At 53.2% G+C, this 12,617-nt stretch overlaps 1 protein-coding gene across 7 annotated transcripts in view; it reads right to left on the bottom strand.

The window, feature by feature from the left end:
• The window catches only part of DIP2A (disco interacting protein 2 homolog A), a 107,871-nt gene that overhangs the window by 17,511 nt on the left and 77,743 nt on the right, over positions 1 to 12,617 (bottom strand). For 6 of the 7 annotated variants that reach the window (XM_070466938.1, XM_070466939.1, XM_020877162.2 and 3 more), the window contains 7 exons: positions 12,387 to 12,467; positions 11,831 to 11,958; positions 9,344 to 9,458; positions 5,762 to 5,963; positions 4,905 to 5,014; positions 4,706 to 4,786; positions 1,707 to 1,830 (listed from right to left, as the gene is read on the bottom strand). In XM_070466938.1, the coding sequence (XP_070323039.1) occupies positions 1,707 to 1,830; positions 4,706 to 4,786; positions 4,905 to 5,014; positions 5,762 to 5,963; positions 9,344 to 9,458; positions 11,831 to 11,958; positions 12,387 to 12,467 (841 nt within the window). Of the gene's footprint in view, positions 1 to 1,706; positions 1,831 to 4,705; positions 4,787 to 4,904; positions 5,015 to 5,761; positions 5,964 to 9,343; positions 9,459 to 11,826; positions 11,959 to 12,386; positions 12,468 to 12,617 lie in introns of those variants that run through there. The other variant, XM_070466942.1, reaches the window with a different exon arrangement.

The following is a 12,617-nucleotide window of genomic DNA, read 5'->3' as shown; positions in this document are numbered from 1 at the left end:
GTGAGCACAGCTGCCTTCCATGTGGGAACGTTGATCTGTAACAATGTTACAATCACACAGTGGACTTTAAGAAGGGAAAATGTCCTACCACTGAGAGCAAAAGTGCAAGTGAGTCACAGAAGAAGAAAAACAGATCATAGTCCAACCCGATGCATGAGGCTGGGAGAAAATGGGCACATTTGAGGCCCCAGCAGGGACGACTCTCACCACAAAGTGTGCAGACTGGCAGCAACAGGCCAGAGCTCAGGGGACAGTGTCCCCATGAACCTTCCTGAGACACTCATCAGAGACAACGCAACAGTACCGTCGGAACGGAAAGAAGGACATGTGTGTGGCTGGAAGGCCCCGAACACAAGCCTGGCGGACTGCGGGTGAGGAGAGGCCAGCTTCGCAGTGTCCCCTGCCACCCCACCCCCCCCACCACCCCGTGAGACAGCACAGCCACAGGGAAAGTGGGTGGAGGAAGCCTGTGTGAAAACTCACATGGGGTGGGGGTGGGGCAGTCATGTATGACTGCCATTATTTGGGGGTCCTGCATGTGACACAGGATGAAGCATGTGAGTGGTTTGGGCACATGTGAGTTCTACAGACTCCCAGCCTGAAGTCAAGGCCCTCAGTACAAACGGAGACAGAGACATCATGGAGACGAGGTTCTGTGAAAACCTACAATCCTGAGTCTGAATGAATGGGACAGCATGAACTCAGGAGGCACTGCCTCTAAGAGAAGCAATGACTCTCATTTTCAAATTGGAACTCTGATCACAGAAAGGGTTAACGGGACAGCGGCCAGCCCAGGAAGGATGAGCTCCCAGTGCCCAGTCTGGTGCTGCCAACACCAGGCTCCATGGAGAGCTGGCCAGGCACCTGGTTCCAGCAGACGAAAGAGGCAAGGTCAGGATGGGAGGTCACACCCGAGGGCCCAGGAGCAGCTCCCACGGGAGTGCGAAAGGGCGCAGAGCTCATTTCACTGACAGCAGCAGAGACGCAGCATCCCGCCTCTCACAGCGAATTTTACCACTGGGTGACCAGATCCTAATCAGGGGAAGTGTCTGTTTAGTTTTATGGCTGGTCAGAGTTAACACACCACCATTTAGTGACCCCTAAGGAGTTAATGAACATGGGACAAGCTCATGGATAGATGCCAATGTGCTAAGTATACAAGAGGAGGAAGCACCCAAGGGCGCTCAGGGTCTTGCGAGGGGAGTGAATCTGATGCAGGGTTCCTCGTGGGAGCCCAGGAGCAGCCGCCCGGCACACACAAGCCACTCCAGACAGCAGGAATGCTCAGGGCCCAGGGAGAGACGGAAAGAGGACAGCCTGCAGGTCACAGGAGACTAAAAATGTATCAGAGCTGAAGAGAACTGGACTGGACTGTGATGACAACGATGCTTATTGTGGGAGGTCAAGCTATAAGGAAATGGGAGGAACGATGACCATGGAGGTCAGGACAGAGGCTACTTTAGGAGAGTGGAGCCGGTGTTGGGCCAGGAAAGGCCAAGATCCGTCATCTGACCTGGTCGCTTTGTTTTTGGTAATAAAACAGGGTGGGGGAAGGGAGGGAAAGAACAACTTGGTGAGAAGAGCAAGAGGAAGGCAGGCTGCACCGCGACAGGCAAGGCTGGACTCACAGCTCACCGCGGGTGCTCACAGGGTACAGACGTGGACAGAGGGCGGGCGAGGGTGGGGGCAGGGCCCACGGGTCTTACCTGGAGGGTAGACCAGGGCCACATGGGCCCCGGCGCTGAGCCTCGCCTTCTCCGTCAGAGCAGCAGCCACTCGCTCGGCCTTTTTGTGGAGCTGGACGCAGGTTGCCGTGCTGGTGACTGTGCCCTAGGAAAGCAATCGTGGGCACGCTGAGCCGGGCGCGGGGGTGGGGAACGTGGACACTCCACGTGCAGCCTGCGGCCAGGGGCCAGGATGGGTGCCACCCGAGCTCTGCCTGCTGTCTCCCTGGCCTCTGTGCCTCCCAGAGACTGCTTGCCCACCACAGGCAGACTTGGCGAGTGAAGAAGCCCTTTCGGCTCTTATGACAAAATATTTTACATATAAAAATACTGTAAAGAACAATGTGACGAGCAGCCATCCACTTTTTCATTACCTAGTGCTCTGCCACATTGTTTCAATGTCTCTTTTATAAAATAAATCATCACCGTTCCACATACACCCCCAATTCTATCCTTTCCCTCTCTAGAAGCAGCCCTTTTCCTGGACATCAACACACATAAGTAAATAGTAAGCAGTAAACAAACATCCCTGAACTGAACCCTGACGCACGCTCAGTTGCCCCACCCACCAGCTCCAAGCCCTGGGTCACCACAGGTGGGTCTTTCAGGGAGCCTGGGTGGACGGGTGGCTGGTAGGGCTACCCCACACCCGGTCTGCAGAGGACAGCTGGGCCGGGACTAGCTCCAATCTAGCCCTCCCTCCCCCTGCCGACCCCATGCTCTCGGTCCTCAGGAGAATCACAGTGTCACTCAGCCTAACTAACCACCACTACCCTCCAGGACGGCCCAGCGGAGTATCTAAACTCTCACCACTCCTCGGCTGGGGCCCCAGCACGAAGGCCTGGGGGCTTCGCACGGTGGGTCAGACTCACTCCTCACACCCAAGCTGAGGTTCAGAGCGCCACACCAGGCACACGCTGGAGCCCGAAGGCCCAGAGCTCTGCCAGTCCCCAAGGCCAGGGGCCACCTCATGCCAGGGACACCACCCGCAGAGGCACAGGCTTCCTCCCAGGTCAAAGGCCAGCACATCCTCAGGTCCTAAGGACAATTCAAACCTGAGGAGGCTGACAAACCAGAAGAAATGCAAATATTTCCAAGGTTTTGGAAAGGATCTGCAGGGCCCTCCCAAGCTCTTAGCTGTAAAGACAATTGTGAGCACTGGTGGCCGACCCTAGGCCTGGTGGTGTCTCTGCACACTCCCACCGGTGGTCCCTCCTCCCTGGGAAACGCCTCATCTGCACAGACACTTGGTCTGCACCCAGGCCGCCCTCACAAGCCTGTCTCCAACCACACCTCACACTCATCCACAGCCCCTGTCCTCTTCTCTGAATGGCTAGCTTGTGCCTAGACCACGGCCCTGGCCCCCTGCTCCCATCCTCAGCCTCTTACAACCCATAGGAATCACCCAGAATTGTGGACCCCATCACGGTAAAGAATCTGCCTGCAATGCAGGAGACCTGGGTTCGATTTCTGGGTTGGGAAGATCCCCTGGAAAAGGAAATGGCAACCCACTCCAGTATTCTTGCCTGGAGAATCCCATGGACAGAAAAGCCTGGTAGGTTCCCAATTCACGGGGTCGCAAGAGTTGGACACAACTTAGCAACTAAACTAAACCATCACACCCTCAGGCTCACATCCAGGTCCCCAGCACACACCGAGGGTAAACCCAGTACCCAGCCTCGCAAGCCTTAGAGTCCCGGCTGCACCCATCTTAAGATTCTCCCACAAGCTGACTTTATCTTGGTCAATGCTACTTATTGGCTTCGAAATTCAATCAATCATAAACAAACGTCTCCAGAACATTGTCCAGGTCTGCAGATACATGTGAGCAGCAAGACAGCACCTCTCCTGAGCACTGGTTTTCTAGCAGGAAGACTTGCTTCGGCGTCTGGGGAACAGGGGCCTTTTCAAAAAAAATCTTATTTAACACTGTATATGTAGCAGATATTGATCAATATTTTTTGAATGAAGAAACAGTGGCCAACAGTAAGCAGTTCTGAGAACCAGACTGGAGCTGCTAAAACGTCAGAGCAAACGCGTCCTCCCGGGCCGGGACACATGTAACAGTGAGTCATGCAAAGTGGTCGTGGTTACTCTCTGTTTTCATAGTTTGTCTACTGGCCCATAACTTACAGTTTCTCCTTTAAACCTGAGAAGCTCCTGGTACCATATAACACCCACTGAAAGTTACTAGGATTAGGGCTGTAAGCCCTATTTGTTGTGTTACAGCTACAAACAAAGGAAGAAGGTCTAAAGTACTTTTTACAAAATAAACATTTGTTTTTGGTTTACTTAGGAGAATTTACATGTGTGAAAGTGAAGAGTGTAAGTGTCAGTCACTAAGCTGTGTCCAACTCTTTGCAACCCCACGGGCTGAAGTCCACCAGGCTCCTCTGTTCATGGAATTCTCCAGGCAAGAATACTGAAGTGGGGAGCCATTTCCTCCTCCAGGGGATCTTCCCGACCCAGGGATAGTAACTGGGTCTCCTGCATTGCAGGAAGATTCTTTACCATCTGAGTCACCAGCGAAGCCCCATTTATAAGCATGCTCTTCATAATCGAAATACAAGGTAATGAGAATTTCCCTGTTAAATACAAATCCACAGAAATGTGACTGTGGCTTGTGTGGAAGCTGAGGTTTTCACGAAGAGAATGACACCACCCAGATGTCCCTGGTGCTCAGACGGTAAAGAGTCTGCCCGCAATGCAGCAGACCTGGGTTCAATCCTTGAGTCAGGAAGATCCCCTGGAGAAGGAAATGGCAATCCACTCTAGTATTCTTGCAGGAGAATGCGATGGACAGAGGAGCCTGGCTGGCTACAGTCCACGGGGTCACAAAGAGTCGGACATGACTGAGCGACTAACAAACGTGACGCCTGCCGGGCGCCTGGAGGTCAAGGAGCGCTGTCCTCCGGGGAGACCTGAGCACGTGGCTGGAGTGTGACATGGGCCCTCGCCCACCGCGGCAGTGCCCGCCTCACCTTGGCATTGAGCAGCAGGAACAGCGGGTGTTCGGGGGTGGTGTGGGCCCGCCACTGCAGCACATCGGGCAGGAACAGGAACTGCGGGAGAGGCAGGGAGGGGTCAGGCCTGGGGCCGTCCCAGGCACCTCTTCAGCCCCATCCCACCCCTGGGTGGGGAAGGGTCAAGGCCCCACCTCCCCCCACGCCACCCTCTTACCTTCCTCGCCTGGTCACTGTCCTCCAGGTGAGACAGCTCCCTCCCTGAGGCCTGAGCGATTCTCTTCCCGGCGACCAGGTTCCCAACGATCATGGAGGCAGGTCCAACCTCTGGAACACGAGGGGACCTGAGTGAGAAGCGATGACTCTGACAGGTAACCTTCTGAACGGGCAGGCAACTCCCTCTTACCTACAATACAGGGTCAGGAACCAGGTAGGAGGGTGGTGCTGAGTGACAGAGAGAACCTCGCTCTCAGAAGTGAACCCGATTAACACATTCAGCATGAGGCGGATATCCCGGCCTTAGCCACAGCTAAACTCATAGTACATTTCATTGTTTTACTGATTAAATGTGCTTGACTTAATGGTATTTTATATATTTAATAATCAACAAAAGTCATTAGCATTTACTTAAGACTTACACTGCCAAAGGAACGGAACACATATAAGAGTCCCACCAGGGAAGGGAAGCTTCCCCGGCGCTGCCTGGCTGCTGCGGCAGATCGCAGTGCTGAGCGGCAGCACACACAGCGCCCTTGGCCCCCACGGCTGGCTGTGGTGGCCGCCCCGCGGCTCTTCAGATCCCAAGCTCCAGGTCTGCTCTTGGGCATCATTTCTGCCCCTGGGGCCACCGTGCAGCCTCCAGGCCACATCCAGTGCCACGTGGGCCCCCCACACTGGGGCGTGGAGATGGGCTCCTTCCAGGGAGCAGGAGGTGGGGACTGACCTGCTGTGCTGTTCACTCTGGCTCTCAGCTCCAACCCCAGGGACAGAGGGTTCAACAGGCCTGCACCTTTAAACACAAGCGTGGCTGCCACTGTCTACAGACGCAGTAGATGTGCTGTGACGTGCACTAACCTGGCTGCTTCTGCCGAGGCTTGGGAAGGTTGGTAACACATGTGTGAGGGCACATCAACACATTACATGGGTGCAGCATCCCCTCCAGGAAGCGCTGCTTGGTTTCAGAAACGTGAATCCCACCGAGAGGAGCCTTGGGCAAGGTGTTGGCAGGAACCAGGGCCAGACAGTACACGCCCACCTGGTGGATGCTGTCGATGGCCTGGAAGGAGCATGAGACAGGGGCCTGTGCTTGAGCACATGCGACCAACTCCAGGCTGGGAGCTACAGGAGGGTCAGAACACCCAAACCCAAAGGTCAAGCAGACCGTGACCTCTGGGGCGTTTTGCTAAGAGAAACATGGTGAGACAGCTGTGCATTTCCTAGCATTTATACTCACGTGTGCATGTGCACACTCCAACATAAATCTGTAACTGCTCACATTAGAAAAAGCCATCAAAGCAGACACTGACTTCCTGTGGAAGAAGCGTGGACAGAGGACAGAAGCCAGGCTCCTCTGAATACACTTTGCTTTCAGAGTTGGAACCATGTAAATATTTTATGTCCAAAAAACTTAAAACTTAAAAACCAATCCCTAACAACTGACAGTAAAATAGAACAAATGAACTCAATCCAAGTGGATCAGGTTGGCACACCCCTCAGATAGAATCTACTTAAAGTGACTTTAAACACAGCAATCTGACTGATTCCGTCCTAGAGGGATACACCCTATTGGCAAAAAGAATTGAAAAAACATCCTAAGTTGTGCTCGAAACCTCACACTTGAGAGGTTGCATGGAGACTGGAGTGTATGCAGCGTGGCGCCAGGACATGATTACTTCTGCTGGAGTCATCATCATTGCAACCTTTCATCATGGAGAAAGGTCAGAGAGACAAGGAAAACTCTGAGGCCTTCAACCTGAGTTGGAACCAGCAGCATAAACTCACGCACGCTGTGGGTGATCTTACAGGCAGAGGATCTGCTCTGTCCGGTTCCTACTCTTTACTGCCCAGACTGTGGCCCCAAGTCCACTTCTCGGAGACAGCAGGGCCCCAAGGGTCCCAGTTGGGCCAGGTGTGGGACATGAGATGCCCCCCGCCCCCTGGCATCCAGCTTCCTGCTCTCCATGTGACCCCTCAGAACCCAGAGGTGTGTTGAGAGGACTCAGGAGCCAATCCAGAGAGGCTCCCACTTACATATAAATATAGTTACTACAACCACTAGTTCACAGGGAGACAAAAACCAGAGCTACTCCATGCCGACAGTACAGGATCCAGAAATCAACCTTGGATCTCACTTTCCTGCACAACGTTCACTCCACGTCCCCTGGTGACTTCAGAGGACACAGCACTCTTTGTAGAAGACACTTTTTCAAAGCAGCTGCATTACCAATGGGCAAGGAATGACTGAATTGAAACGCCTCTGCTCCCTTGAAGCCCTACCAAGCCAGTGGACAGAATATCCACCTCCCATGAGGCCCCTGGCCAGCAAATTGAGCCCGAGTCAGGCCAGGCCTCAAGATCTACCCAATGACACAGGGGACAGAGGAGGACAGAGACGGGACCACGAGGCAGAGCTGTCAGAGCCCAGACTGGGAGATGAACCAGGCTAACCTGTCAAGAAACAAACTGCAAGAAAAATAAAACAAGGAAGAGTCTGCACATTAAAGAAAACTTAAAAACCTGGACCAACCAAGTGCAGCTTTTACCTTATTTTGATCCTGAGTTTAACAAACATATTGAACATTAGGTAATTTGGGAAACCTGAATAGTGACTAAATATTTAAATATATCAGAAAGAACTAAAATGCTCAGGAATAAATTTAACCAAGGAGATGAGGGACACATGTATACTTAAAACTGTGAGGGACTGATGAAAGAAACTGAAAAAAAACACAACTAAATGTACCCATGACATTCTTCACAAAACTAAAATAAACACTTCTAACTTGCAGAGAACCACAAGACCCTGGGTTGCCAAAGCAGTCTTAAGAAAGAAGTACAAAGCTAGAGGTATCATGCTCCCTGACTTCAAACATCGTAAAGCTGCAGTAATCAAAGCAGTGTGGACCTGGCACAAAAATATGGATCAACGGAGCAGAAGGGAGCCCAGGAGTAATCTCACACTCACACGGTTGCCTCTTTATGACAAAGGAGACGAGGACAGACAATGGGAAGAGAGTGCCTTCAATAAATGGCACTGGAAAAACTGGACACCACACACAAAACTAACTCAAAATAGACTGAGGACTTGGATAGAAGACCTGAACTGATAATACTAGAATAAAACATAGGCTACAGTAGACTTGATGTTAGTCTTGGTGATGGTTTTTTGGATTTGACACCAAAAGCAAAGGCAACAAGAGCAAAAATAAACAGGTGGATTCGTGTCAAACCAGAAGGCTTCTGCACAGGAAAGGAAACCACCAACGAAACAAGGTGAACCTGTCGACTGGGAGGAGAGGTCTGTAAAAGTGCATCTGGTAAGGATTAATGCCTATTTTTAAGATGGGATACTGGCACTCCTTTTTTAAAGAAATAAATACTAAAATTTACAGGTAAAATCTCTGAGTCTGGGATTTGCTTCAAAGCTCTCCTGAGGGAGAAGCTGGGAGTGCAGTGGGGTACAGATGGTTCCTGGACTGGTCAGTGTTGACTGAGGCTGCCAGTGGACACACGGGGGCTGTTACAGTCTTCTTTGTATGACTGGTATATTAGTAATACTCCACAATGAAACATTAAACATCTTCACTAAGTATAAATGTCAGCATTAGTAGAAAAACTGGTCCTCTGACACTCAGGGCTCTCTCGTCTCGCTGATGCCGGACTTGCTCTGCTCCGTAGGCATGTCCTTACCCCGGGGGCCGAGGCCGAGCACACGCCACACAACTGCCCAAAGCTGCTGGGACACCAGGGGCCTCTCTGGAGAGCTGCCGGGACTGAACTCACCCAGAGATTTGGACAGACACCATTGTCCACAGCGGCCTTATCCATAACAGCCCCAAACCAACAACCCAGTGTCACCAAGATATGGACAAACAAGCAAAGGAAACACAACTCAGCAATAAAAAGCGATGGGCCACTGATGCACACACCACAAGGAACTCATGAACGCGCCACCGAGGAAGACAATCGGATCAGGAGCCCACACTGAGGCTTGGTTGTAGGTCACCCTTGGTGGGGGGCAGAGCTCAGCCCCCGAACACAGCGGCGGGTGGCTCCCCGAATGGCGCAAGTGCTCTCAGCTGTGGTTACCGGGGCGTGTACACCTGTCAAAATTCACCAGTCTGGACCCCTGCAAATCTGCTCTTTCCATGTATAAGTTACACTCAGTGAGCTGAGTAAACTACGCTCCCTGACCGCACGTACAGTCTGTGCTCTTCACTGAAGGCAAAGTTCACTCCCAGCCCCGCAAGAGAGTTGCTGCTTCTAGGTTAGTATTTAAGAAAACGAATGTGGCTGTGCAGGGAGTGGCAGCGTGTGGGCCTCGCGAGGTGGGACACACCTCCAGCTGCAGCACACATTTGCTGCAGACATGGCACCGTCGGGGCCTAGTTCCTGCTCCACACCCCGGGGCTGGCGGAGCCGTGGGCCCACGCCCACCTGCAGCACGCGGCTCATCCACTGGAAGCTGTCCTCCTCGGAGGCGTCAGGCCGCTGCTCCGCCACCAGCACGATCCGGTCGTCATGGAGCACTGTCACGGAGAACACAGCAATCCTGGGGGAGGAAGGGAAGCGATGACCACCCGGCATGATTGGGTGCGGACACCCCACCCCACGAGATGGAAACTGCAGTGGGGCTGGAGGGAGACGTGGTCCACAGAACGTAAAAGGAACCAAACCTCCTCCAATGTGGAAAAATGAGTTTCCATTCACAAAGCAGACAGGACCTGGGTGCAGAGAAAAGACGAGGCTCACACTATTAAAGAAATTTCTCCTTAATTGTAATGTTAAGCCATGCGATGATTTCTTCATGTAAAAATGTGTGTCCAGAAGATCTATTAATTACATAATTTTTCAGTCCAGCTGATGAAATCTCTCACCATGAGTGACTCTGCTCACATCTGTGACTGACGTCTGCGGACTTGTATTTCATGTCTTACTGAAGAATTTGACATGTTCACCTTTTCTATGTGTTGCCTTTTTCTTCCTTTAGACTCAAGTAGATTCTTTTCCCTCTGAAGAATTTGACATGTTCACCTTTTCTGTGTGTTGCCTTTTCCTTCCTTTAGACTCAAGTAGATTCTTTTCCCTCACAAGACCAGTAGCTGGCATGTCTGCCACACAAGCCCTGGGCCTCACAGACCTACCTGCTCACTCATTCCTCTGGCCACTGAGCACACAAGTGCACACATGCACACACACACACTCACACACACACACACACACTCTTTCTCTTTTATACAAGCTTCACCCAGGATTAACATTTCCTGACTTTCATCCATCTTATTTCTCTTAGTACCTTACCTGAAAGTGTTTTCACAAAAACAGTCTTTGTTACAAAACTTCTGAAACCTATATACCCAAGAACATTTTCACTGCAACTGCACAGCTAAGTGACATCTTGGGATGAATATATTAAAACCTAGGCTAAAAGTTCCTCTGAAAACCTTAAACATGTCATCCTTTCACTCCAGGCCCTCTTCTGGGGCATCTGGTGCATCCTGGCTGGAGACCCGCCCTGTGGCTACCTCCTCCAGCCTCAGGTTCACACATGCACCCCCTCCCCTCCCTGAGGTTACTGTCTGGATGCCAGCCCCGCTCACTTCACTTTTCTCTCAATTTTTTAGACTTCCTATTTCTTCACTTTTGGAGCAGTTTCTTCTTCTGGCTTTCCAGCTTATCAGCTCCCTCCCCAGCCGCCTCTGCCCCACATTTATTCCACCTTCTGAACAACTGGTCTGTTGTGGTGCCTTGACCTCACATTGCAAGAGTTCCTGCAGGTATCCACCCAGTGCTCAGCTCCTCTGTGGTGAAGGCAGATAGGTCGCCTCTCCAGCCACAGACACGTCCACCCCACACCCCAGTCAGCCATTGGGCCAGCGTCCCCTCCAGGTGGCATCGGGTATCACTAGCCACGCCAGGCGGTCTCCCTGACATAGCGGGAGCACGTGCGGGCTGCCCAGTGTCCCCGCCGTGGACGCCTGTGCTAACAGTGCCTCCAGTTTCTGTGTGTGCCCTGTGCCCCAGCTCCAAGATGCACACACCCACCAGGGCCACCTGCCCAGCTGGCTTCCCCCAGGTGGGTCAGTCATCCAGGGCCATCACCCCAACCTGGGCAAGGGCCGGCAGCCACGCTGACCCCTCACTGGCAAGAAGTCCCTGATGATTTCTTTAAGGTATAGTGGACATGAGTTTGAGCAAACTCTGGGAAATAGTGAGGGACAGGGAAGCCTGGTGTGCTGCAGCCCATGGGGTCACAAAGAGATGGACACGACTGGGTGACTGAACGACAACATATTCACAGGAAGGCTCTGGCCAGGCTCACAGGCACCCTTGTTTGAGTAATAGAAGCACTCCCACGAGAAGAATAAAATGAAACAGGTGGCTGAGTGGGCCAACCAGGAATGGAGCCCCTCCTCCAGGACAGAGCCCTGAGCTGGACAGGCCGGACAGGGCCCTTGCTCCCCATCCCAGTTGCCTGGGGCCCCGACCGGCTGGGCCCCCTTATCTGCTCTCTGGATGAGAACCTGTGAAGTGCCTGCCTGACACATTCAGGAAAGGTAAACTGACTCGACCTTAGGAAAGCACGGCGCCTGGTAACTCTCAGGGAAAGGCCTCCGTTCTGGCCTGTGTCCCTGAGGTTCTGCCCTCAGGCACACAGCTCCTGGGTGGTGCTGGCCCAGTCTCCGTACCCAGGTCTTGGTCTGGGTCTCACCCTCGAGGAATCGTGAACTCTGCAGATGGTGAGGACTCTGACTCAGGCATCCTCCTGCAAACATCATCCTGTTCTTTGTGAAGTTCTCCAATGTACGGGAGTTAATAGGTTTTGCGTATTCACAGCACTGGGCTCTCCTTCCACTGTGGGGACCTCTCGAGGGTTAAGTGGAGAAGGAACCTAAAGGTGAGGCAAGGGGACCCGCGCATCACCTGCCTCTGTAGACAAACTTCATGGGCTCCACGGCCAGCGCAGTGGCCACCACGTCATCCGCGTTGTGTCTGCGAAATCCCACCACCATCAGCCCGTCCAGCTTGCCCACGACGAAGACCAGGTCATCCTGAAGGCAAGGACGCTGGTTGGGCAGAGGACACACGGCAGGCCCTGTGGCTCAGGGCCTGCGACAGAGGCCCGACAGCCCGCAGGCCAGGCAACTCACAGACAGGCCCTGCAGGCCCCCAGCCCACGGCGACAGGAAACACAGGTGCGGGGACCAGGGTGAAGGGGCCCAAAGCTTGGTGTGCTGGGGTGGGGGTGGGGGGGTGTCCAGAGCAGGCATCAGGGCAGGGAAGGTCAGAGGTGGGCACAAGTGAGGGTCAAGTCTGTAAAGGACTCAAGGCCATGGACAGGGAACCCCAGCATGACAGCACTGACGGCTGGGCGGGATGGAACTCCGTCCTGGGGCCTGGGCACCACGGACATCAAACAGACCCCTCCCCAGCTCTGAGCCTGGCTGGTGGCCTGGGTTTGGCAGCAGGACATACTCACAGGCCCGATGAAGCCCAGAAGCCCCGTCCTGGTGAAAGGTCGGTCCGAGACAGGTGCGCCCCCAGCAGTGACAGGGACAGTCTGCACAGAATGCAGAGGACAACAGTCCTAGAAGGGCTATCACCACATCTCCCTGGAGGGGACAGGGCTCCCCACCCAGCCCCATCCCACGCTGGGGCCAGAGGCCCTATCAGCTGACATGACCTCCATCAGCCTCCTGCCAGCATGGCC

This window comes from Odocoileus virginianus, chromosome 4 (genome assembly GCF_023699985.2).
Source record: "Odocoileus virginianus isolate 20LAN1187 ecotype Illinois chromosome 4, Ovbor_1.2, whole genome shotgun sequence".
Classification (NCBI taxonomy): domain Eukaryota; kingdom Metazoa; phylum Chordata; class Mammalia; order Artiodactyla; family Cervidae; genus Odocoileus; species Odocoileus virginianus.
The sequence above is the reverse complement of the archived record's forward strand: the minus strand, read 5'-3'. Positions and strand labels throughout refer to the sequence as shown.